Raw genomic sequence first — 26,319 nt, 5'->3', positions numbered from 1 at the left:
TCAGAAATATTCATTTAGGGGAAAGCCTTAATGGCTCCCCACACTATTTAAAAAAAAAAATACAGCTGGGTGTGGTGGTGCATGCTTGTAATCCCAGCATTTGGGAGGCTGAGACAGGAGGATCACAGTTCCTTGACAGCCTCAGCTACTACTTAGGCCTTTTGCAACCCAGTGAGACCCTGTTTCAAAAAATAAAGAATAAAAAATAGGGCTGGGGATGGATCTCTGAAGTAGAATGCCTCTGGGTTCCATCTCCAGTACTGCAAAACAAAACAAACAACAACAACAAGAAAACAAAGGTCAAGGGATCTAGCTGAGTGGTAGAGTATACCTAGGTTCAATCCCAAGTACCAGGAGGAGATGGGGAACAGAAAGCTCATGTTTAATCTAGTGCATACTGTTTGCGCATTATTTTGTTTAATGTTCACAACTACCCTATGGGGTACGTGTTATTACAGCCCTTGATTTATGGATGAGGTCACAGAGGTCTAGCAAAGTTAAGTACCTGCCCACAGTCATACAGCTAATACTTGGTAGAATAGGGATGCAGATCCAGACGTGCCGGACTCCAAGACATGTTCTTTACCACTCAGTTATCTGTAAGACCGGAAATCTCTCTCCCTTCCATCTTTTTGCTTGTACACTCATTCCAAGTTTTACTTCCAGGTTTTTGTCCTACTGTTGGATTTCTAGTTTTCTTTGAATGACTTTGTTTTAATGTTGATTTTTATTTCAGTTGCAGTTAGGAGTCTAAAATAAACAAGAAAGCAAGATGTCGACGATGCAATCTGAATATACAATCGGTGGGGTGAAGATTTACTTTCCTTGTAAAGCTTACCCATCGCAGCTTGCTATGATGAACTCTGTAAGTACATTGTAGCAATTAAGTCTTTATTAAGATACAGATACTTATGGTCCATTACATACATTGGATGTGTGAATATATTCATATTCTCAGATAGTATGTGGAGGCAGAATATTTGCTGGGTTCATTTGGAAGTGCATCCAACCTTTCGGAAAGTAATATTGATCACTACTGAACTGTACGTGTCTATGGTTAGGATTAAGAGGAAACTTTCTGGAAAATGTTCTCAGCTTATTTGGAACTCCTAATCTCTTTTATTATTTTTATTTTTTACTTTTTTTTTTTTTTTTGCAGTACTGGGTATGGAAACTAGGGGAATTCTACCTCTGAGATACACCCCACCCCCCATCCTGATTTTAGTTTTTATTTGGAAACAGGGTCTCACTAGGTTGATGAGAGTCTCACTGTTTGCTGAGGCTGTCCTCGAACCCGCAGGACCTGTCTTAACCTCCCAAGTACTGGGATTACAAATGTGCGCCACCATGCCTGACTTTCCCAGTTTTTTTTTTTAATACTTTTTTTTTTTTACCTTTTTTCTCTATTTCTTTATAGTAGTACTAGGGATTGAACCCAGGGGCACTCTACCACTAAGCTAAAATCCCATTCCCAGCTTAGATTTTTTTGTACAATATTATTTTTAAGATATAACCCAGCCAGACATAGTGGCACAAGTTTAATTCTTAGTACAACAAACAAACACAAACAAACTTAACTTCATTTTAGCCAAGCATGGTGGCACACGCTTGTAATCCTAATACTTGGGAGGCTGAGATAGGAGGACTGTAGGTTTACAGACAGCCTCAGCTATTTAGTGAGGTCCTTTGCAACTTAGTGAGATGCTGTTTCAAAATAAAGAATAAAAATTAGAGCTGGGGTATAGGTTGGTGGTAGAATGCCCATGGGTTCAGTCCCCAGTACTGCCAAAAAAATAAAAAGATATAACACCATTGACTGTGTTTGCAGTATGGCATTCCATTGAATGAATATGCTAGTACTTATCTATTTTTCTATTGGTGAGCATTTAGGTTGTTTACATTCTTGCAATAAGCAATTAGTGCTGCTATAAACGTCTTTTGAAAAAATTTTGATACTGGGGAGGATTAAACCCAAGGTTATTTTACCTCAGGGCTACACTCTCAGCACATTATACTTACTCTAAAATAGTCTCACTAAGTTGTTGAGGGTCTTGATAAATTGCTGAGCCTGGTGTTGAACCTACAGTCCTCTTGTCTTAGCTTCCCAAGTACTGGGATTGCAGGCATGTGCTACTGTGCCCAGCTTTGTTATACATGTTTCCTTATGTTCACGTAGGGAAGGTTTGGGGTATATACATAGTACTGGACTTGCTGGATTTGGGCATCTTCAGCTGTGCTATAATAACTGTTAATTTATGTTCAAAACAGTTATAACAATTTGTATTCTACTAATAGTATCCCCCATTAAGATTTTTTCAAAGATAATTCATAGGTATTAGTGTATTCCAATTTTACAGACAATTGGTGCTTGCATAATAAAAGCATAATTTTTTTCCAGGTGCAATGGCAACCACTTGTAATCCCAGTACTTGGGAGGCTGAGACAGGAGGATTGCAGATTCAAGGACAGCCTCAGCAAGTAGTGAGACTCTCATCCACTTAGTGAGACCCTGTTTCAAAATAAAAATAAAATTGAGCTGAGGGTGTAGCTTGGAGATAGAATGATAGAATGGCCCTGGATTCAATCCCCAGTACCACAAATAAATAAAGCATACATTTTATTTTATTTATTTATTTATTTATTTATTTATTTATTTATTTATTTTAGGTACTGTGGATGGAACCCAGGGGCTTTCTACCTCCAGGCTACACTCCCAGACCTATTTTATATTTTATTGGGAAACAGAGTCTCACTAAGTTGCTGAGAGCCTCACTGAGTAGCTGAGGCTGGCTTCGAACCTGTGAGATCCTCTTATCTCAGCCTCCCAAGTACTGGGATTACACACGTGCGCCACCACACCCACCTTGAATTGCTTTTTTCATTTCTTCTCTTGTGCTTGATATGCTTGTAGATTCAACATACTATTTGGGAAAGCCATAAAGGAATAAAGTCTAGATTTAACTAAACACTAGTTTTTCCTTGTGCTTTTGCTGTGTTCTCAGGAGTGCAACCTCACTTCTTGCTGTTCTATTGCTACTTCTGCTGGAAAGAGACTTAATAAGACAAAGTGGCTATTGACTTTTTTTTTTATTGGTATCCATAGATTGTCAGAGGATTAAACAGCAGGCAACACTGTTTGTTGGAGAGCCCCACAGGAAGCGGGAAAAGCTTGGCTTTGCTTTGTTCTGCTTTAGCGTGGCAGCAATCTCTTAGTGGTAAGTAGTTCCTCAAGATCTTCAGGTTGTTTGTTGGGACCTGAAAAAATATATAATAAAGGACTCTATCTAGATCGGTTCAACCATGTTCTAGCTAATTCAGATATTCTCTCTGAAGGTGTTTCTTAATGTTATGGATCTCCCCAAGACTTTCAATACAGCAAAAATATGTTTAATCCTAAAGCAGTTTTAACTAGTTTAGTTTTTTATGTGATGATTCAGAATGTACATGTGTATTTTGGATACTTAGAGTTGTGAAAGTAGATGAATTTATATTTTATTTGGAAACAGGGTCTCACTAAGTTGCTGAGAGCCTCACTAAGTAGCTGAGGCTGGCTTCGAACCTACGCGATCCTCTTATCTCAGCTTCCCAAGTGCTGGGATTACAAGCATTTGTGTGTAGAAAATGCAAGAGATGAGACTGTCATCTAAGACATACACTAAGTGTTGATTTTTTTTTTAGTAAATCTTTTGCTTGTCTGCCCATTCCTTTAACATTAGAACATGGAATATATAAAAAAGAAAACATTCTAGTTGGTCTTTTTACTTATTTAGATGCCAGATGGACGGTTTATTATATTATTTGTGTAAATTCATATAATTTTCTATTTCATTTGCTAACAAGTACCTAGTAATATTTACTTTTATGAAAGAACATAATCTTCACAATGAATCTGAAACATAGCATCAACTACATTTTAGTACATAGTTAGATGGCTTTGACCTAAGGTCTTGGGAACTTGAAGTTAACCATGGATTCGTATATGTATAGCTACATCTTTTTATCTTTTTTTTTTTTTTCTTTTGGTGGTACTGGGGTTCCTAGAAGCCCTTCTACCTCTGGGATACACTCCCAGACCTATTTTTACATTTTTTTTTTTAAATTTTATTTTAGAAACAGGGTCTCCTAAGCCAGTGCGCGCGGCTGGCCTCGAACCTGCGCGATCCTCCTGTCTCTGCCTCCCAAACGCGGGGATTACAAGCGTGCGCCACCACGCCCGGCTAGCTACATCTTTAAATGGAAATGTTTGTGATACTGATAAGCATATGTTAATAAAAGTAAATATTTTATAAACTTTTGATTGTCCATTTTTTTGTGTGTGTTACTGGGGACTGAACCTAGGGGAATTGTACCTCTGAGCTACACTCCCACCCCTATTTTATTTTTAAATTTGAAACAGTGTCTCTCTAAATTGCAGAGGGCCTCACTAAGTTGCACAGGGTCTTATTAAGTTGCTGAGGCTGGCTGTGAACCTGCGCGATCCTCCTGTCTCCGCCTCCCAAGTATGGGGATTACAAGCCTGCGCCACCATGCCCAGAGTCCATTTTGATTTTTATTGATGTTAATCTCTGGGGAAAGTAGGATGATACCAATAACAACATTTTGATGGGAAATGTCTAGAAAATAGATTTAGTATTTATGTGGTACAAATGAATAAACAATGTATTTTTAAAAAGGAAAATTATACAGCTTTTAGTGTATATGAATGTATATATGTATGCCATGTGGGCACATAATGTAAAATGTTGGAATTGTATATTATATTTAGATCCCAAAATTGCCTGCTTTATTGAATTCAAATATTGATCTTAGCCATGTGGCGTAAGCTTGTAATCCCAGTATTTGAGAGGCTGAGACAGTAGGATTGCAGGTTCAGGGACGGCCTCAGCAAGTAGTGAGACTCACCAACCTAGTGAGACCCTGTTTCAAAATAAAAAACAAAATAGGACTGGGGGTGTGTGTGGCTCAGAGGTAGAATGCCTCTGAGTTCAATCTCTAGTACCAAAAAACAAATAAAATTGATCTTAGTCTATTTTAATAAATATATTAGGGTTTTTTTTTGTGTGTGTGTGTGTGTCTATGTATGTGTAGTACTGGGGATTGAACCCAGAAGCCTCTAATTTTTTATTTATTATTTGGAAACAAGATCTCACTAGATTGCTGAGAGCCTCAGTAGGTTGCCAAGTCTGGTTTCGAACCTGCGATCATCCTGTCTCAACCTCCCAAGTACTGGGATTACAGGCATTTCTCTCCTGCCCTAACTTGATGCTGTAGTTGGGGTGACCAACGTGTCCAGATTTGCCATGTTTCCCAGTTTTAGCCCTAAAACTTTGCATTCTATGATACCTTCGAGTCTTGCATGAGCTGAAGTTTTTCCTCACCTTAGCCACAGAGAAAGAGTAATGTTTATTTAGTTAAATCATAAATAAAGCTGGGCGTGGTGGCACACGCTTATAATCCCAGTACTTGGAAGGCTGAGACAGAAGGATTGCAGGTTCAAAGTCAGCCTCGATGACTTAGCAAGGCCCTCTGCAACTTAGTAAGACTGTTTCCAAATAAGAAATAAAATTGGGTTGGGGGTTAGCTCAGAGGGAGAATGCCTCTGAGTTCAATCCCCAGTGCCACAAAAAAAAAAAAATATATATATATATATATATACATATATATATATAAATAATGTTCTTTCATTTTTAGGGAACCCACTGGATGAAGACTCAAGTAAAAAAGCTGAAGTACCATCGTCCTGTTGTTGTACGTGCCATTCAAAGAATTTTACATACAGTGACACAACCCAAGGGACTTCACATCATTTTAGTGGTCCAAGCACACCACCTTCTGAAAGAAATGGCGCATCGTCCGCTTGTCAGGGTAAATTTTCTTTTGCCTGAGTATGTTATTACACTTGATCTTAGCCTAAATGCTGAGGAGCGATTGCCCGAGTATGTTGGTACCTGTAATTAGAGCCTTAGTTATTACTGTTATGAGGCCTAATTTAGGCATATTTAATTAGCATAATTGATTATGTACTTCTACCTAATTTCTCTGGAATTATTTTATTTATTTATTTGTGGTGCTAGAGATAAAACCTAGGGCCTTGTGCATACTAAGCATATTTTTTACCATTGGGTTATACCCCAGCTGGTTGGATGGATTGTTTGATTAGTTGATTATTAATTTATTTATTTATTCATACTGGGGATTGAACCCAGAGGCATTCTACCTAGAGCTACACCCCGGACTCCTTTTATTTTTTCTTTTGAAACAGGGTCTCACTAAGTTGCTGAGGGGCTCACTAAGTTTTTGAGGCTGACCTTGAACCTGTGAGTCTCCTGGTTCAACCTACCATGTATTGGGATTACAGGCATGCGTCACTACATTCGGCTTGGAATTATTTTAAAATAACACAAAGAGTGGTATAAGATCCTTGTTTTATTATTTTATTTATTTTTAATTTTTAAATTTTTTTTGGTGGTACTGGGGGTGGAACCCAGAGGCTTTCTACCTCTAGGCTATACTCCCAGACCTATTTTATATTTTATTTGGAAACAGGGTCTCACTAAGTTGCTGAGAGCCTCACTCAGTATCTGAGGCTGGCTTCGAACCTGCGCGATCCTCCTGTCTCAGCCTCCCTAGCGCAGGGATTACAAGCGTGCGCCACCATGTCCAGCTATTTATTTTTTATTATTGGCTTGACATAATTTATTGAGACATTTTTACTAACTCAATCTTTTTTTTTTTTTTTTTTTGGTGGTACTAGGGATGGAACCCGGGGGGTTCTACATCTGAGCTACAACCTCAGTTCTATTTTTTCGTCTTAATTTGAAACAGGATCACACTGAGTTCGAAGGCTCTCACTGAGTAGTAGCTGAGGATTGCGCAGACGCACTCCTCCTGTCTCAGCTCCCAAATGCTAGGATTACAAGCGTGTGCTACCACGCCTGGCTCGGCTCAGTCAGTTTTTGATGAAGCAAAGCAAAATAACCTCAGTCCTTTTTTTTTTTTTTAAACTAATAATTGAACTCAGGGCCTCAAGCATACTTACTTAGAAAGGTGCTCTTCCACTGAACTCTGTCTCCAGCCCTTTGTATTTTATTTTGGTGCTGAGAATTGAACCCAGGGGCATTCTGTCTTTAAGCTACACTCCCAGCTTTGGTATAATTTTTTTTTTTTTTTTAAATAGAGCCTCACTAAGTAGCTGAGGCTGGCTTTGAACCTGTGATCCTCCAGTCTCAGCCCCCCAAGTACTAGGATTACAAGCATGTGCCACCAATGCCCAGCTGAAATTTGATATTTTTCATAAAGTATTTGTGCAGAACATAAAAGGAAAGAGGGACTTTTCTGTAAGTGGTGCTTGGATTATTAGATATCCATATGGAAAAAACTGATATGAGTTCTACTTTACATTATGCACAAAAATCCATAATGAAGATTAAAGATCTAGATAAGAAAGGCAAAACTATTAGAACTTGAGAATATAGTGGTTTTCAAACAGTGTTCCTGAGGACCTTAGGAAGAAACATGGTTTATAAGAGGAAGGAGATAGTGTGTCAGGGAAAGTTCTGGTCTTAAACCTGCTTTTGTAGATTTCTCTTTCCTCTAAGTAGTCTGTAACCCTTTTAAGGCCAGGCAGCAGCATTTCTCTTTCATTGTTTTTGCATCTGACCATTTTAAATGCTTAAATGTATACGTTTAAATTCATTTAACAAATGACTGTTACATGAATTCATTTAACAATGACTGTTAAATGAATTTAAGCCGTGGAAGTGGGGAGAATATGTAGAGGTGAGCCAAGAGGAAGGAAGGCTCCTTTAAGAACATTCACATTTGGGAAAAGGGAAGAACCAGTAAATAGGAATAGTTAAAAATAGTTTTACAGAGGTTAAGGAGAAAGGAAATGTATTGGCCATGTTCTGGGAATGCAGGGTGTTATGTTTGGCAGTGTGCTTAAAGGTTATACTTAAGCATTTTGAAGTCAAACAGCAAATCTGTTGCACCCACGCTCTGTCACTCACTAGTTATGTGACAGTGGGCACGTTACTTGACTTCTTTAAGTGTTTGTATTTGTAAGACAGGCATAATAGTGATGATTAAGAAATTTTTGATGGCCCTGAGAATAAGCTGTCAGGATTGTGGGATTAAAAGACAGATTATGCCTGGCGTGGTGGCGTACGCTTGTAATCCCCGCGCTTGGGAGGCAGAGACAGGAGGATCACGCAGGTTCGAAGTGCGCTGGCTTAAGAGACCCTGTTTCCAAAAATAAAAAAGTATAAAATAGGTCTGGGAGTGTAGCCCAGCGATAGAAGGGCTTCCAGGAACCCCAGTACCACGAAAAAAATAAAATTAAAAGACAGATTATATGAGCTTGATTCCATAATTAATATTTTTAGCCTAAAGAACATGGTAAAGCTCAGTAAGAAAGGAACATTGAGGTTTTTTATAAAAACAAAAGACATTCCTTGAGTTTTCAGACTCTTTAACTGTTGTATTTCTTCAACCATGTTTTGGGAGTGGTCTACAAAAACGTAAATCTATTTTAAAAGCCAGAATTGGGTTTTTCCTATTGAAAGAACATTTTTCAAATGTTACATCTTTGGTAAAATAAGGTGTGTTTAAATTGTGGAATCATATAGTATGAACTTCAGATAAATGAGGGGAGAGACCAGGGGATGATGTAAAGGGAGATTGGGGGAAGAGGAAGGGGAAAAGGAGGAGTGACGAAGGAAATAGTTTAAATAGTGTTATGTCCACATATGAAGATATTATTAGTGGGATTTTTTTTTTTTTTTTTTTTTTTTTGGTACTGAGGGTTGAACCCAAGGCATTCTACCTCTGTTGTATACCCCCAGCCCTATTTTTTTTTTTTTCGTTATTTTGAAACAGGGTCTCACTAAGTTGCAGAGGGCCTCACTAAGTAGCTGAGGCTGGCTGTGAACCTGGATCCTCCTGTCTCAACCTCCTGAATGCTGGGATTACAAGCATGGGTCACCACTCCCGGCTGAAGATATTATTAATTTTAAGATTGATACCTGATAAAACATTTTTGTTTCCAAAACTTTTAAAAAGATATAAATTACCAGATCCTCCTATATCTTGGTTCTAGTTTTCTTCTTTAAAAAATTTTCTATCTAAGCCGGGCATGTTGCGCACGCTTGTAATCCCAGCGCTTGGGAGGCGGAGACAGGAGGATCGTGCAGGTTCAAAGCCAGCCTCGCTGGTCTAAGAGATCCTGTTTCCAAATAAAAATATAAAATAGGTTTGGGAGTGTAGCCTGGAGGTAGAAGGGTTCCATCCCCAGTACCACCAAAAAAAAAAAATAAATAAATAAAATAAATAAATAAAAATAAAAAATAAAATAAAAGATTGCCTACTTATACATTATTTATTCTAATTTTTATTATTTCTTATATTAGACTCTCCTGGTAAAGCTACTTTGGCTGCAAAGTTGTCTGCCAAGAAACAGGCATCCATATCCAGCGATGAAAATGATGATTTTCAAGTAGAGAAGAAAAGAATTCGACCCTTAGAAACTACACAGCAGGTAAACAGTTTATCGACAATGAAATAATCCATTAGTTACAGCTGAACATGACAGTCAGCTATCAATCAAGTTTTCAGTGGCACCTATGGAGATTAGTTAGATTATGTCACAACCATAAATGGAATGCTGATATATTGTAACTTAATCTTATACAATTACTTGTTGCAAAGGAATTTGTTAGTATAGCAGGTTATTATTTATTTATTTATTTATTTATTTATTTATTTATTTATTTATTTATTTTTTGGTGGTACTGGGGTTCCTGGAAGCCCTCCTTCCTCCGGGTTACACTCCCAGACCTATTTTATATTTTTGAAACAGGGTCTCTTACGCCAGCACGGCTGGCTTCGAACCTGCGCGATCTTCCTGTCTCCGCCTCCCAAGCGCGGGGATTACAAGCGTGTGCCACCACGCCCGGCTATTTATTTATTTATTTACGGGTCTGGAGATGGAACCCAGAGGCATTTGACCTCCGAGCTACACCCCCTTCCCTGTTTTTTATTCTTTATTTTGAAACAGGGTCTCACTGAGTTGCTGAGGACCTAAGTAGCTGAGGATGTCCGCGAACCTCGATCCTCAGGTCTCAGCCTCCCGAATACTGGGATTACAAGCTTGCGCCACCATGCCTGGCTAATATAGGTTATTAGGCTAATATAGGTTATTTATAGTAACATGTGACATTTAAATTCATAGTAACATTAAAACGAAACTACAAGGTGCTTTCTTATTTATGAATGAGGAATTTGACAGTAAATTATTTACTTGCCGAGGAATTTGACAATAAAATATTTATTTTTTATCCTGTATGTGTGTGTGTGCATGTATATGTGTATATATTGTACTGGGGATAAAATCCAGGGGTGTTCTACCTTTTAGCTATATCCTAAGCCCTGTAATTTATTTTGAAACAAGATCCTGATAAGTTGAAAAGTTTGGCCTCAAATCTTCGATCCCCTTGACTCAGCCTCCCTAATACTAAGATTATAGGCATGCTCCTCCATACCTGGTTAAGGCATATCTTGATAATATAATAAACTATGGACTTTTTTTTTTTTTTTTGGTGGTACTGGGGATGGAACCCAGGAGCCTTCTACCTCTGGGCTATACTCCCAGACCTATTTTATATTTTATTTGGAAACAGGGTCTCTTAAGCAAGCTGAGGCTGGCTTCGAACCTGTGTGATCCTCTTGTCTCAGCCTCCCAAGCGTAGGGATTACAAGCGTGCGCCACCACGCCTGGCTAGCTGTGGACTTTTAAAACTTGTCCATTGTTTTAATATAATATTGGCATTTTCTTTTCACCAAAATACCTTTGACATGAGCATTAATGTCATGGATATTCTTAGTATTGACAGTTTTAGTATAATGAGATTTACTCTTATTTATTGAGGGTTTGTTTGTTTTTTTTGTTTGTTTGTTTGTTGTGCTGGGGATTAAACCTCAGGGGCATTCTACCTCCAAATTACACTCCTAGTTCTCTTATATTTAGAAATAGGGTCTTGCTAAGCCGGGTGTGGGCGTGGTGGTGCACGCTTGTAATCCCAGCATTCGGGAGGCTGAGACCGGAGGATTGCGGTTTGCGGACAGCCTCAGCTACTTAGTGAGGGCCTCTGCAACTAGTGAAACCCTGTTTCAAAATAAATAATAAAAAAAATAGGGCAGGGAGTGTAGTTCGGAGGTAGAATGCTCCTGGGTTCCATCCCCAGACCCACAAAAAAAAAAAAGAAAAGAAAAGAAAAGAAATAGGGTCTTGCTAAATTGCTGAGAGCCTCAATAAGTTGTCAAGCCTGGCCTTGAACCTTTTATCCTCCTGTCTCAGCCTTTCAACTACTGGGATTACATGCATCACCATTCCTGGCTGAGTTTTTAAATTTTTATTTATTTATTTTTTGTACTGGGGATTGAACCCAGGGGCATTCTACCTTTGAGCTACACCCCCAGGCCTATTTTTGTATTCTTTATTTTGAAACAGGGTGTCACTAAGTTATGAAAGGCCGTACTAAGTAGCTGAGGCTGGCTGTGAACCTGTAGTCCTCCTGTCTCAGCCTCCCAAGTACTGGGTTTATGAGTCGACGTCACCATACCCAGCCCTTTTTATTTTTTATTTTGAAACATGGTCTTACAAAGTTGTTGAAGCTGGCCTTCAACCTACCACCCTCTTGTCTCAGCTTCCCCAGGACTGTGAATCCAAGGCATGGATTACTATGCCCAGCTAAAAGAAATGTACGTCTCATAGGTGAACACAGTGTTTTCTCAGAATTGATGGTAATGAGGTAGGGAAGCTGGGATTTTAACAGACTTATCTATATATAGAAAAAGAGGCTTTTTTAATTAGTGTGGTATTTGTATGGAAGTAGTTGGGTACTTTTAATAGAATATGCCCAAAGGATTTGCATTCTTACATATTTGAACTATTCCACTGAAAAGCTAATAGATTTCTATAATGGAATTTTGTTTTTAGAAGTGGAAATGAACTAGCTTATTTTTGTAAGAGCACCAATTATAAATGAAGTGTGAATCTATACAGATTTCCCTTCCCAAAATGTGTATGCAGAGTTGGATATTGTGAGGTAGGGTGCAGTGTAAAATATTTACTCTCAGACTTCATTGGCCATTATTTTATTTTTAGTAGGACTAGAATTATCAGTAGAAACGTTCTTTTTCCCCTCTTATGACTTAACAGGGCTTTGGCAAGTAGAAAAAATATGCATAAGTTGAATGTGGTGGCACACGCTTGTAATGTCAGTACTTGGGAGGCTGAGACAGGAGGATCGAAGGTTCGAGGCCAGCCCCAGCTAAGTGAGACCCTCTGCAATTTAGTGAGACCCTATTTCAAAGTAAAGGATAAAAATAGGACTGGTGTGTAGCTCAGAGGTAAAATGCCCCTGGTTCAATCCCCAGTATTGCAAAAAGAAAAAAAAGTATGGATATAGTTTGGAAAAAAATTTTATTGATATTTGTTTATTTATTTTTGTGTTACTGGGGGTGGAAACCAAGGGCATTTCTACCTCGGGGCTATACTCCCAGACCTATTTTATACTTTATTTGGAAACAGGGTCTCACTAAGTTGCTGAGAGCCTCACTCAGTAGCTGAGGCTGGCTTCGAACCTGTGTAGTCCTCCTGTCTCAGCCTCCCGAGCACTGGGATTACAAGCATGCGCCACCACGCCCGGCCTACTGATGTATATAAAATAAATTTAATAAAAACAATTTGGTTTATTGAATAGTAGGTACTAGTAATATAGTAATCAAATAACTGATTCTATCATGTAGGAAGTCGTGACTATATTAAATTTTTATTCTGAGGTTTTTCAGTGTGAAATGAGTCTTAAGTATTGATTTCCTTTTATTTTCTGGATGAATATATGACTGGACTTTTCTATATTATATTTGATGTGTTTATGATGGGACTCTTTTATGGAAAGATTATTGTCCAATACTTTTATAATTTCATTCAAGTACTATAATGAAGTACCTATTTGAGTTTTTAAAAATTATTTGATTATTGCCAATTAGAAAAGGTCTTTTTATTTTAGGAGAAAAAAATGCATATTTTGATCTTTGAGATAAGTAGCCTTTCAAACATCGTTAAACTTCATTTTGGTTCTGTGTTTACAGATTAGAAAACGTCATTGTTTTGAGAAGGAAGTGCCCCACTCAGATACACAAGTTGCTTCAGGAAAGACTGTAAAACCCAACTCTCCCTTGGGAAGGGGTGACTCCTTTTCTCCACAAAAGGTATGTATTTCTGTTGTTCTTTAGTTTAAAGAGGGAACATGCGAAGTTTTTTTTAACCCACTTTATTTTAAAAAGAGAGGGAGTTGTATGACTTAGGGATGGATGAAGAAGCGCTTGGGAGGCCTGTGCTGTGTGTGCGCTTGCTGATGTGTGACGCGGGAACCCCGCCGCCCCGTGCCTCCGCTACTAGAGAGCGCGCTGGAGTTCTTTGCTCTAGTTCTGAATGTTTCTCAGCGCCAGTCCCCGTGGGTGTTTCAGTGCCCTATGGGCAGCAGTTCTTAAGGAGCTGTCCAGGAAGCTCACAGATTCCTAGTCTTTTAGTTTTTTATTTTTTCGGGTCTGGGGATGGAACCCAGTGGAATTCTATCTCCGAGCTACACCCCCTGCTCTACTTTTTTATTCTTTATTTTGAAACGGTCTCACTAAGTTGCAGAGGGCCTCACTAAGTAGCTGAGGCCGTCTGCGAACCGTGATCCTCCGGTCTTAGCCTCCCAAATGCTGGGATTATAAGCGTGTACCACCACGCCCGGCTCCTAGTTTGTTTGTTTGTATTTTCAGGTGATCTGTAACAGGTCAAAGGTATGTTCATAATATTATTAAGATGTTTTTGTGCCGGGTGTGGTGACATTCGGGAGGCTGAGACAGGAGGATCGTGGTTCACAGACAGCCTCAGCTACTTAGTGAAGCCCTCTGCAACTCAGTGATACCCTATTTCAAAATAAAGAATTAAATATAGGGCTGGGGGTGTAGCTCAGAGGTAGAATGCCCCTAGTTGCACCCCCAGTACCACACACACACACACACACACACACACACACACAGATGTTATTTGCAGCCAGGCATGGTGGTACATGCCTCTAAGTCCAGTACTTGGGAGGCTGAGATAGAAGAATGACAGAATTTAGGTCAACCTCAGTAAATTCGTGAGCTCCTCAGCAAATTAGCAAAACCCTGTTTCAAAAGAAAAAATAAAAGAGGGCTTGGAGTATAGCTCAGAGGTAGAATGCTCCTGGGTTCAATCTCCAGTACTACTCCTCCCAAAAAAAAAAAAAAGATGTTATTTGCTGTTTTGATTGTCTTGATACTGTACCCTGGTGGTACAAAAGCAGGATGGCAGGTAAGACTGTTGGTGCCTGAGCCCAAATAAAGGTAGTGCTCCAACCTGTATTTATAGTCATCTTCTTTACCAACATTAACTTGTTAAAAAAAAATCCAGTTTTATTTAAGAATGTCCTGGATGAAGCAGTAAAAGTGTCTAATTTTATTAAGTTTTAACCTTTACAATTTTTCACACTCTCTGAAGTATATGAAGTTTAGTACTCATAAGATACTTGCCTACAGACAGGAGGACTGTCTGGGGGAAAAGCACTTGTAGGCTAGTTTGGCTTGTTCACTTTTTTCCATGGAATACCATTTTAACTTGAGAAAGAAATGAACTTAATGAAATTTCAGCTTTCAAGTAAAAATTAGGATTTTGGCTGGGCATGGTGGTGCACACCTGTAATCTGAGTACTTGGGAAGCTGAGACAGAAGGATCACATGTTTGAGGCCAGCCAGCACTTAGCAAGACCCTCAGCAACTCAGAGACCCTGTTTTAAAATAAAAAATAGGGCTGAGGGTGTAGCTTGGAGGTTAAGTGTCCTGGGTTAAAGCTCTAGTACAACCAAAAAAAAAAAAAAATCAAAATACAAAGAAAATCCTGAGAAATTTATAGCTTGAAAATTGTGAGCTTGGCAGCATTCTGATATGTATAGACCTTTATAGTGACATAGCTGGCAATACTACAGAATGTGAGTGTGTGTGTGTGTGTGTGTGTGTGTGTGTGTGTGTGTGTGTGAGTGATACTAGGGGTGGAACCCAGGGGCTTTCTGCCTCCGGGCTATACTCCCAGATCTATTTTATATTTTATTTGGAAACAGGGTCTCACTAAGTTGCTGAGAGCCTCACTAAGTAGCTGAGGCTGGCTTTGAACATATGTAATCATCCTGTCTCAGCCTCCCAAGCGCTGGGATTACAAGCATGAGCCACCATGCCCAGCTAGAATGTGATTTTTTATTATTTATTTATTTATTTATTTATTTATTTATTTTTGTGGTGCTGGGTATCAAACACAGGGCCTGTGACATGCTAAGCAAGTATTCTACTGCTTAACCTATATTAGACTAGAATGTGACTTTTTTTTTTTTTTCTGGTACTGGGGTTGGAATCCAGAGGCATTCTACCTTCCAAGCTATATCCCCAGCACTTTAAAAAAATTTTTGTTTTGAAACAGGATCTCACTAGGTTCCTAAGAGTCTAAGTTACTGAAACTTGTTTCTAACGTGTTATCCTCCTGTCTCAGCCTCCCAAGTACTGGGATTATAGGAATGGGCCACCATGCCCAGCTCAGAATATGACGTTCAGATATAGAATAATGAAATGTATTGACCTCTGTAAGATCCGTAAAACTCGATTATTATTATTATTATTATTATTATTATTATTATTTATTTTTTTTTTTTTTGTGGGTCTGGGGCTGAAACCCAGAGGCATCTGAGCTACAACCCCTGCCCAATTTATTTTTATTCTTTATTTTGAAACCGGGTCTCACTGAATTGCAGGGAGCCTCACTACATAGCTGAGGCTGTCTGCGAACCGCGATCCTCCAATCTCAGCCTCCCGAATGCTGGGATTACAAGCGTGCGCCACCACACTTGGCAAAACTCGAAAATTAAATAAAATATTATCTAAATAACTAGTACATGATATTACAAAACAATGCCTGGAAAAGAGCCAGTCTAAGTGTAGGACACATCATGGGCCTTTGGTTTTGTTTTTTCTTTTTTTGTTTGTTTGTTTGTTTTTTAGTGGTACTGGGGATGGAATGCAGGGTCATTCTTACCTCTGAGTATACCCCCAGCCGTATATTATTATTTTATTGGGAAAAAGAATCTCACTAAGTTGCAGAGGGCCTCACTAAGTTGTTAAGACTAGCCATGAACCTGTGATCCTTCTGTCGCAGACTCCCAAGTACTAGGATTATAGGCGTGCCCTACCACGCCTGGCTCTCAATCTCAGATTTTGTTTTCAGAGTTAGTTGTACTTTGATGATCTTCCTGAAAGCCTTATAGTTGGAGAAATCATCTAGGAGTGTGTAGAATTTGTCAATCCTCCTCCTCCTAATAATATAGTTCTGCTAATATTTTCTCATTTTTACGGTACTTTATTTTCTTCATGGCCATATTGTTATCTAAATGTATTTGCTATCTGTCTGCCCTGTTAGAATGTAATGTCAGTCCTTTTCACATGTATCCATTGTGTCTACACAACATACAGCACATATTGGTTGCCCAGTAGATGTTTGTAGAATCTTATGGATTCTTACAGTGACTATGAAGTAGGTTCTGTTTTTTTTTTTTGCACCGGGGATGGAACCCAGGTGCATTCTACCTCCAAGCTACACTCCTAGCCCTATTTTTTAATTCTTTATTTTGAAACAGAGTCTCACTGAGTTGCAGAGGGTCTCACTAAGCAGCTGAGGCTGTCCATGAACCACAATCCTCCTGTCTCAGCCTCCCAAATGCTGGGATTACAAGTGTGAGCCACCATGCCTGGCTTTATCTATTTATCTTTAAATCAAAATTGTATATATTTAAGATATGCAACCTGATGCTTGGTATACATATTGAAATTATTAATAAAGTCAAGATAATTAGCATATTAATCTCACAGGGTTTTTATATTTTTTTGTATGTGTGTGCGTGCGTGTGTGTGCGTGTGTGTGTGTGTGTGTGTGTGTGTGTGTGTGTGTGTGTGTGTGTAAAAGAGAAAGAGAACACACCTGAAATCTACTCTTGGCAAATTTCTAGTATACAATACAATATTATTCATTATAGTCATCAGTCTCTTGATTAGCTCTCTGGACCTAATTAGTCCTACATAACTACAACTTTGTACCAACATCTCTCCCTATGCCTACATGCCCAGCCCTAGTAACCATCCAGGGGTTCTGATCTCTGCTTCCCTGTATCTGACTTTTTAAAATTCCACATATAAGTGAGATCATGTATTATTTTTCCCCCCATGTCTGGTTTATTTCACTTAGCATAACATCTTCCAGTTTTATCTATACTGGAACCCAGGGGCATTCTACCTTCGAGCTACACTCTCAGCCTGATTTTTTATTCTTTATTTTGAAACAGGGTCTTCCTAAGTTGTGGAATGCCTCACTGAGTAGCTGAGACTGGCCGTGAACTCGAATCCTCCTGTCTCAGTTGTATGTTTTCTTCCCTGGCTTTAGATAATATAACTATTTCCATGGAAGTAAAATTATTTTTTGTAATTTATTATTCAGTGTTTATTATTTAACATTTAAAAACGTTAAAGGCGCCAGGCGTGGTGGCGCATGCTTGTAATCCCAGCATTCAGGAGGCTGAGACCTGGAGGGTCACGGTTCGTGGACAGCCTCAGCTACTTAGTGAGGACCTCTGCAACTCAGTGAGACCTGGTTTCAAAAGAAAGAATAAAAGGTAGGGCAGGGGGTGTAGCTCAGAGGTCAAATGCTCCTGGGTTCCATTCCCAGACCCGCAAAAAATAAAAATAAAAACGTTAAAGGTCTTGGTTTCTGACATTTTTCTTTTAAGTTTCAAGATTTATTGAAGAAGGTAAATCCTCCAGTTAAATATGTTAACTTAAATGATACCATTCATTTCACTAATGTGACACAGAACTTTTGTAAGAAGACACACATGATATGTGCCATACTAATTAAACACACAAAGTGTTTACCACATATCAGAGCACTTTTGCAATGCAAAGAACATATTGTTGAGTTCTACTATTTGTTCTTTTTTTTGAGTTTAGAATGAAAAGTATGAATAGCCGGGCATGGTGGCGCACCCTTGTAATCCCAGCATTTGGGAGGCTGAGACAGGGGATTCATGGCCAGCCTCAGCTACTTAGTGAGGCTCTTTGCAACTCAGTGAGACCCTGTTTCTAAATAAAGAATAAAAAATAGGGCTAAAGTATGAATATATATAGTAATTTTATATACTTTGTGAATGATGATGCAAACAAACTCCATAAATTCTGAAGTACAATGATCTGTATTTTCAGTTTTATTTTTTTCCCAGTAGAAAAGTAGAATAAGTAGTTATAATTGAAATAATAATTACAAAATATATAATCTTAGAGTCTGAGACAGGAGGATCACAGGTTCAAAGCTAGCTATAACAATTTAGCATGTCCTCCACCATTTAATGAGATACTGTTTCAAAATTAAAAAATAAAGAAGTTGGGCTAGTTCGGAGGCAGAATATGTCTGGGTTCAATCTCTGATAAAACACACACACACACACACACACACAGTCTTAGTGGGTATGTTTTTCTTTTGTCTAGTGTAGTAAATTATTAAGAAACCTAAAATGTACTTAATAGTTTCCAGGCGTGGTGGTGCTTGCTTGTAATCCAAGCATTTGGTATGCGGAGACCAGAGGATCTCAGTTCACGGACAGCCTCAGTTACTCAGTGAGGCTCTTTACAACTCAGTGAGACCTTGTTTAAAAAATAAAGAGACTAAAAAATAGAGCTGGGGTGTAGCTTGGAGGTGCAAGGCCCTGGGTTCTATCCCCAGTACTGTAAAATAAATAAATAAATAAATAAATAAATGTAATTATAGTTGAAATAATCACCACACAATATATAATCTTAGTGAATATGAATTTTTTCCATTTTATTTTGGTAAGTCATTAATAAACCTAATATTCTATGGATGGTTATCATTAAATAACATCTAATTTTTTAGAGAATTATACTGACATCTCCGTGGACATAAAGAATGATGGGGCCCAAGTCTATATTCCCAGTACTTGGGAGGCTGAGACAGGAAGATTGCATTTGAAGTCAGCTTCAGTCAGGGCTTCTGGCAACGTTGTGAGGCCTAGTTTCAAAATAAAAATAAAATAGAGCTGGGATTGTAGGTAGAATGCCCCTGGTTTTCATCCCCAGTATCACAGAGGGGAGAGAGGAGTAAAGAATAATGGGGATCTGAGTATGGTTTATTTAAAAAATAAGCTCTTTGGTGTTGAGATATTAGGGGAAAAGAATGAGATCTTTGGGTATCTTTAAAGGAGTATGCTCTTCCTTTTAGAAACATACTTTGGTTTCTGCTAAAACATTTTTTTAGTCTTTGCAAAGTAACATAAATCACCAAAGTATTTTCTGTAGACTTTAGGTAATTTGGTACAGAAGTAGAATAAAAATGGTTTCAGGCATATTAATTTCATGTCTTAATATTTATAGCAGCTTTTGAAAGTGACTTATCTTTAAATCTTTTAAAGTAATGGAGAAAACACAGGCTGTAGTTTAGAACTTTTCTTAATGTTAAAGGATCACATAGTTCTCATTCTGTGTCTAGGACTTAAAAAACATCATTCTGTTTTTAGAACAAATACTGTTAACATTCTGATACTTCTTTGTCCCACCATTCATAATTATCTTCTCTAGATATTTTTGTTTATTCTTTCAGTAGATCATCATAACTAGCAAGGTGTTATTACAGAAGCATTCTAATACTTATGCAGGCTTTTAATTGTTCATTAAATAAATGGTAGTATTCTCCATATGCTGTAATACAGTATCTATGTTTGGTTTTAGATAGCTGTAGTGTATAGGGATTATTGCCTGGTGTGTAGGAGAGACTTGGGTCCAGCAGAGTGCGCTCTTGACCTTTTGTTCAAATGATGCTAGGGAGACCTGGGCTTTTTCTCCTCCCTTTATTTCCTCCTTACCTTCCTCCCTTCTTCCTCTCTCTCTCTTTCCATTTAATATGTCCTTTAGGATCTAAGGAGAAAATTACCAGTTTTCTCTGAAAAGTATCTTATAAGTCATTTTCTCATGGTTTTAATTACTTTTATTTAAAATAGCTAGTCGACATGACTGCACATATATGGTGGTGTGAGGCTTACTGAGTGCCAGGCAATCCTTTAAGCACTTTAGAAATATTTTTATTAGTGCATTTTAATTGTACAGGATATTGGGTTTCATTGTGGCATATTCTGCAAGTTGGGAATATTAATTCACCTGAAAAATACAGTTTCATGTGAGTTCATGCTTCTTGTCAAGTTCACTTAACTTTTTGGGGGGTTCTCCAGTTTTTAAAATAAAAGTAATTTGATTCAGTCCTTATAACATCTTATGGGAAAGTTATTGATGTTTTCCCAAATTATACAAGAGAAAAGTGAGGAACAGAGTACTTAAGTAACTGTTGCCGTTACAAAGCTGATGAGCAAGCCGGGCATGGTGGCGCACGCTTGTAATCCCTGTGCTTGGGAGGGGGAGAGAGGAGGATCGCGCAGGTTCGAAACCAGCCTCTCTGGCTTGAGAGACCCTGTTTCCAAATAAAAATATAAAAATAGGTCTGGGAGTGTAGCCTGGAGGTAGAAGGCTTTCCAGGAACCCCAGTACCACCAAACAAAAACAAAAACAAAACAAAGCTGATGAGCGGAGGCTGGCTTAGAGTGCAAAAATGCAGGCTGTCTGGCTCTAGGTAGATCCTTTCAACCACCTTCCTATTCTCTTTTTTTTCTTTTCTTTTTTCTTTTTTCTTTTCAGTACTGGGGATGGAACCCAGCAGGGGCCTTTGAACTCCAAGCTCCACCCCGTCCTATTTTTTAGTTTTTATATTTTATTTTTTTATTTTTTTGTGGTACTGGAGGTGGAAACCAGGGGCTTTTCTACCTCTGGGCTATACTCCCATACCTATTTTTATACTTTATTTGGAAACAGTCTCACTAAATTGCTGAGAGCCTCACTAAGTAGCTGAGGCTGGCTTCGAACCTGTGCAATCCTCCTGTCTCAGCCTTCCAAGCGCTGGGATTACAAGCGTGTGCCATACGCCCGGCTTAATTGTTTTATTTTTTTGAAACAGGGTCTCACTGAGTTGTGGAGGGCCTCACTAAGTAGCTGAGGCTGGCCTTGAACCGTGATGCTCCTGTCTCATCCTCCCAAAAGAAACAACTTTTGATTTTCTTAGCTACCATAGGAACTAGTTATTAAATCATGAATAGTTAAAGTATAATTTATTTAAGGAAGCAAAAATTTTGAAACCTATTACATGCCATTCAGTTAAAAATAGTGATTTATATTTCTTAGTTATTAGTAATGATATACAGGTAGTTTTTGACATCCATAATTGTGCATATAATTTATACATTCTTTCATGTGATACAACAGCACTGTAAAGAAAATAGGGTAGGTATTAATTCCATCTTATAGGTAAGAGAGTTGAAGGCAAAAGATAAGATACCAGATGACTTAATCATGGTCATATTGCAAGTAAATGACAGAACCATGATTTGAACCAATTTTTCTTTTTACTTATTTTTTGGTACTGAGGATTGAACTCAGGGACGTTTTACCTGTGAGCTGTACCCCCAGTCCTTTTTATATATATATATATATATATTTTGAAACAGGGTCTCAGTTGTTGAGGCTGGCTTTGAAACTGCTATCCTCCTGTCTCAGCCTCTCAAGTACTGAGATTACAAGCATGTACCACCATGCTAGGCTGAATCAAGATTTTAAAATTGAATTAATATAAATTCATGAGCTGGGCATGGTGATTCATGCTTGTAATCCCAGCATTTGGAAGGCTGAGGCAGGAGGATCACGGTTCATGGACAGCCTCAGCTACTACATAGTTAGGCCCTTTGCAACTCAGTGAGACCCTGTTTCAAAATAAAGAATAAAAAATTAAGGCTGAGGGTGTAGCTCAGAGGTAGAATGCCCCTGGGTTCCATCCCCAGTACTGGAAAAAAAAATGTGGATTATAAGTGAGGCAATGGAGGAAAAAGAATGGGAATTTTTATTTCATTAGCTGGTGATGAAAGAAAATAAGTGAGAGAAAGTAAGTTTTATGATTTAATACAATCTGGTACTAAAATATCTTAAACAGTCAATCTATAGTTGGGGAGAGATTAAGTTATCTTAAATATCTCATGTACATTGTTTACTAAAGAGCCAAAATAAATTTTAAATGACCTAAAATAATAGTGAATAATAATAATTCTTTGAAAAATCTTTAACAGTATAAACCAGCACAGAATAAAAATTAAGATGTTTTCCCAGCCGGGCATGGTGGCACACACTTGTAATTCCAGCATTTGGGAGGCTGAGAAAGGAGGATCACGGTTGGTGGACAGCCTCAGCTACTTGGTGAGGCCCTTTGCAACTCATTGAGACCGTTTCAAAATAAAGACTAAAAAACAGGGCTGGAGGTGTAGCTTGGGGGTCTAATAACCCTGGGTTCCATCCCCAGTACCACACACACACAAAAGATGTTTTTACTTATATTATTCCCACCCTCCTTTTCTGCTTCTCATAAATAAATAAAACAAACCAATGAGAACCTTCCTAGATCCTATTCTATAAATTTACAAGTTATTTTTCATAATTCTTGTTTTGTTTTTACATTCAACTCTTTTATTTTAGGATTTGTATATATAAACCCTTTATATTTATGCCGGGCGTGGTGGCTCACGCTTGTAATCCCCGCGCTTAGGAGGCTGAGACAGGAGGATCGCGCAGGTTCGAAGCCAGCTTCAGCTACTTAGTGAGGCTCTCAGCTACTTAGTGAGACCCTGTTTCCTAATAAAAAATAAAATGGGTCTGGGAGTATAGCCTGGAAGTAGAAAGCCTCTGGGTTCCACCCCCAGTACCACCAAAAAAAAAAAAAAAAAAAAAAAAAAAAAAATATATATATATATATATATATATATATATATATATATATGTATGTATGTATTCATATAACCATAAAAATCTTAAAACAAATCCTATATATAAATCCTGGTCATATATATATGATCAGGTTGTTTATTTATTTATATATGTGTGTGTGTGTGTGTGTGTGTGTGTGTGTGTGTGTGTGTTGTGTGTATGTGTTACTGGGAGTGGAACCTAGGGGCTTTCTACCTCTGGGCTATACTCCCAGACCTATTTTATACTTTATTTGGAAACAGGGTCTCATTAAGTTGCTGAGAGCCTTACTCAGTAGCTGAGGCTGGCTTCGAACCTGTGCGATCCTCTTGTCCCAGCCTCCCAAGAGCAGGGATTACAAGCATGCGCCACCATGCCTGGCCTAGTCTTTTTATTTATTTTTTAAATTTTTATTTATTAATTTTTTTGTGGTACTGGGGATGGAACAGAAGGGCTTTTCTACTTCTGGGCTATAATCCTAGACCTATTTTATAGTTTATTTGGAAACATAAGTTGCTGAGAGCCTCACTAAGTAGCTGAGGTTGGCTTTGAACCTGCCTGATCCTCCTGTCTCAGGCTCCCAAGTACTGGGATTACAAGTGTGCGCCACCATGCCCGGCTTCATTTATTTATTTTGAAGCAGGATCTCACTAAGTCGTGGAGAGTCCCACTTAAGTTGCTGAGACTGGTCACAAATCTGGTAACCTTCTGTTTTACCTCACAAGTATTGGGATTACAGTGCGCACCACCTTGCCCAATTTTATCATCAGGTTTTTTTTTTTTTTTTTTTTTTTGGTGGTACTGGGGTTCCTGGAAGCCCTTCCACCTCCGGGCTACACTCCCAGACCTATTTTTACATTTTATTTGGAAACAGGGTCTCCTAAGCCAGCGCGCGGGGCTGGCTTCGAACCTGAGCGATCCTCCTGTCTCCGCCTCCCAAGCGCGGGGATTACAAACGTGCGCCACCGCGCCCGGCTTATCATCAGGTTTTAACTGAATGTTTTTCCAAATAGATGATCAGTTGTCTCAGTCACTTAACAAATTGTTATGAAGTTTTGCTGTTATATTATTAGAAGTTGTAATAAATGTTTGGATTGGTTCTTGGATTTTTTTTTAATCTGTAAATTTGTATTTTTTCCAAAAATATATGTATCTAGTAAGTGCCTAAGAATTCTACATGGCTTTAACAAAAAAGCAGTAGATCTCTGCCCTAGTAATTGCTATTTGAAGTCAATGATTTTCAGTGACGTGTGTGTGTGTGTGTGTGTGTGTGTGTGTGTGTGTGTTGCTAGGGATTGAACCCAGGAAAAGTCTAACTTTGATCATTACTCCCAGACCTTTTTTTAAAAAAAAATTTTATTGGCCGGGTGTGGTGGCACATACTTGTAATCCCAGCATTCTGGAGGCAGAGACCTCAGCTACTTAGCAAGATCCCTCACAACTCAGTGAGACCGTGTTTCAAAAAATATAAAGACTAAAAAATAGAACCAGGGGTATAGCTGGGAAGCAGAATACCCTGGGTTCCATCCCCAGTACTGTAAAAAAAAATTATTAAAAAAATTTTTTTGTGTGTGCATGGTGTTGTGGATTGAATCCAGGGGTATTCAGGGGCAGTCTACCTCTGAGCTATGTACCCTCAGCTCTATTTTGTGACAACAGGGTGTTAGTAAATTGATGTGAGTCTCACTGAGTTTTTTGTTTTGTTTTGTTTCTTTTTTCCTTTTGTTTTTGTTTGGTGGTACTGGGGTTCCTGGAAACACTTCTACCTCCAGGCTATACTCCCAGACCTATTTTATACTTTTCTTATTTAGAAACAGTCTCTTAAGCCAGCGAGGCTGGCTTCGAACCTGCATGATCCTCCTGTCTCCACCTCCCAAGCACAGGGATTATAAGCGTGCGCCACCAGCCCGGCTCACTGAGTTATTGAAGCTGGCCTTGAACCTTCAATCCTTCTGTCTCAGCCTCCCAGGTACTGGGATTATAGGTGTGTGCTACTGTGCCAACTTTCTTTATTTTTTATTTATTTTGCAGTACCTGGGATGAACCCAGGGTCATTGTACCTCTGAGCTACACCCCCAGCCTTATTTTTTAGTCTATTTTTTATGGTACTGGGGGTGGAACCCAGGAGCTTTTCTACCTCTGGGATATACTCCCAGACCTAGTTTATATTATATTTGGAAACAGGGTCTCACTAAGTTGCTGGGAGCCTCACTAAGTAGCTGAGGCTGGCTTCCAACCTGTGCGATTCTCTTGTCTCAACCTCCCAAGCGTTGAGATTACAAGCATGAGCACCATGCCTGGCTAGTCTTTTTTTATTTTTGAAATAGGGTCTCACTGAGTTGTGAAGTAGGAAGGCTGTCAGTGAACTGTGATCATCCAGCCTCCGCCTCCCAATCTGGTCTCTGTCTCCTAAATGCTGGAATTACAAGTGTGAGCCATCATGCCTGGCTATTTATTTATTTATTTATTTATTTATTTATTTATTGCAGCACCAGGGATGGAACCAGGTGCATTGTACCTCTGAGCTATACTCCCGGTCCTATTTTTTAGTATTTTTATTTTTTGAAACAGGCTTTTACTGAGTTGGGAAGGGCCTCGCTGAGTAGCTGAGGCTGTCTGTGAACGGGATCCTTCAGTCTCTGCTTCCCAAATGCTGGGATTATAAACGTGCGCCACCACAGCTGGCCTCCTCTATTTTTTATTTTGAAACCGGATTTCACTAAGTTGCTGAGGGCCTCGAACCCGTCATCCTCCTGGCTCAGTCTCCTAAGTACTAGTGTTATAGGTGTGTGCCATCATGGCTAGCTAATGATTTATTTATTTATTTATTTATTTATTTAGTGGTACTAGGGTTCCTGGAAGCCCTTCTACCTCCAGGCTACACTCCCAGACCTATTTTCTATATTTTTATTTTGGAAACAGGGTCTCTTAAGCCAGTGCAGCTGGCTTCGAACCTGTGCAATCCTCCTGTCTCCGCCTCCCAAGTGCGGGGATTACAAGCATGCACCACCACACCCGGCATGATTTATTTTTTTATTCGTATATTTATCTGTTTTTTGAAAGAACACAAATATTCTGTTTCTTTCTTGAGTTTTCGGTTTTAGATACTTTCTCTTGCCTTTCTACTGTCATTTCTTCCCTTCTCACTACTTCTTAGCTTCCTCATATTTTATATTTATAGTATTAAAATTCTGTAAATATCATTCACAACTGATTACAGTTCTTTCTCCATACCAATATTTGCTTTTTTCTGATAATAGCTGTCTTGTCATTTTCTTAGTCCTTTATTTACCTTTATTTATCTTCAAACTC

The 26,319-nt window shown here is 38.7% G+C and overlaps 1 protein-coding gene across 1 annotated transcript in view; it reads left to right on the top strand.

Moving 5' to 3' along the window:
- Positions 1–772: 772 nt before the first annotated feature.
- Positions 773–26,319, top strand: part of BRIP1 (BRCA1 interacting DNA helicase 1) — a gene marked incomplete at both ends in the record, with an annotated part of 121,010 nt that continues 95,463 nt past the window's right edge. Inside the window, 5 exons of the mRNA XM_080713196.1 lie at positions 773–865; positions 3,104–3,215; positions 5,692–5,865; positions 9,408–9,535; positions 13,153–13,272. Coding sequence (XP_080569322.1) covers positions 773–865; positions 3,104–3,215; positions 5,692–5,865; positions 9,408–9,535; positions 13,153–13,272 — 627 coding nt within the window. The remainder of the gene's footprint in view (positions 866–3,103; positions 3,216–5,691; positions 5,866–9,407; positions 9,536–13,152; positions 13,273–26,319) is intronic.

Source organism: Muscardinus avellanarius (assembly GCF_963383645.1).
Source record: "Muscardinus avellanarius genome assembly, chromosome: 16".
Taxonomy (NCBI): domain Eukaryota; kingdom Metazoa; phylum Chordata; class Mammalia; order Rodentia; family Gliridae; genus Muscardinus; species Muscardinus avellanarius.
The sequence above is the reverse complement of the archived record's forward strand: the minus strand, read 5'-3'. Positions and strand labels throughout refer to the sequence as shown.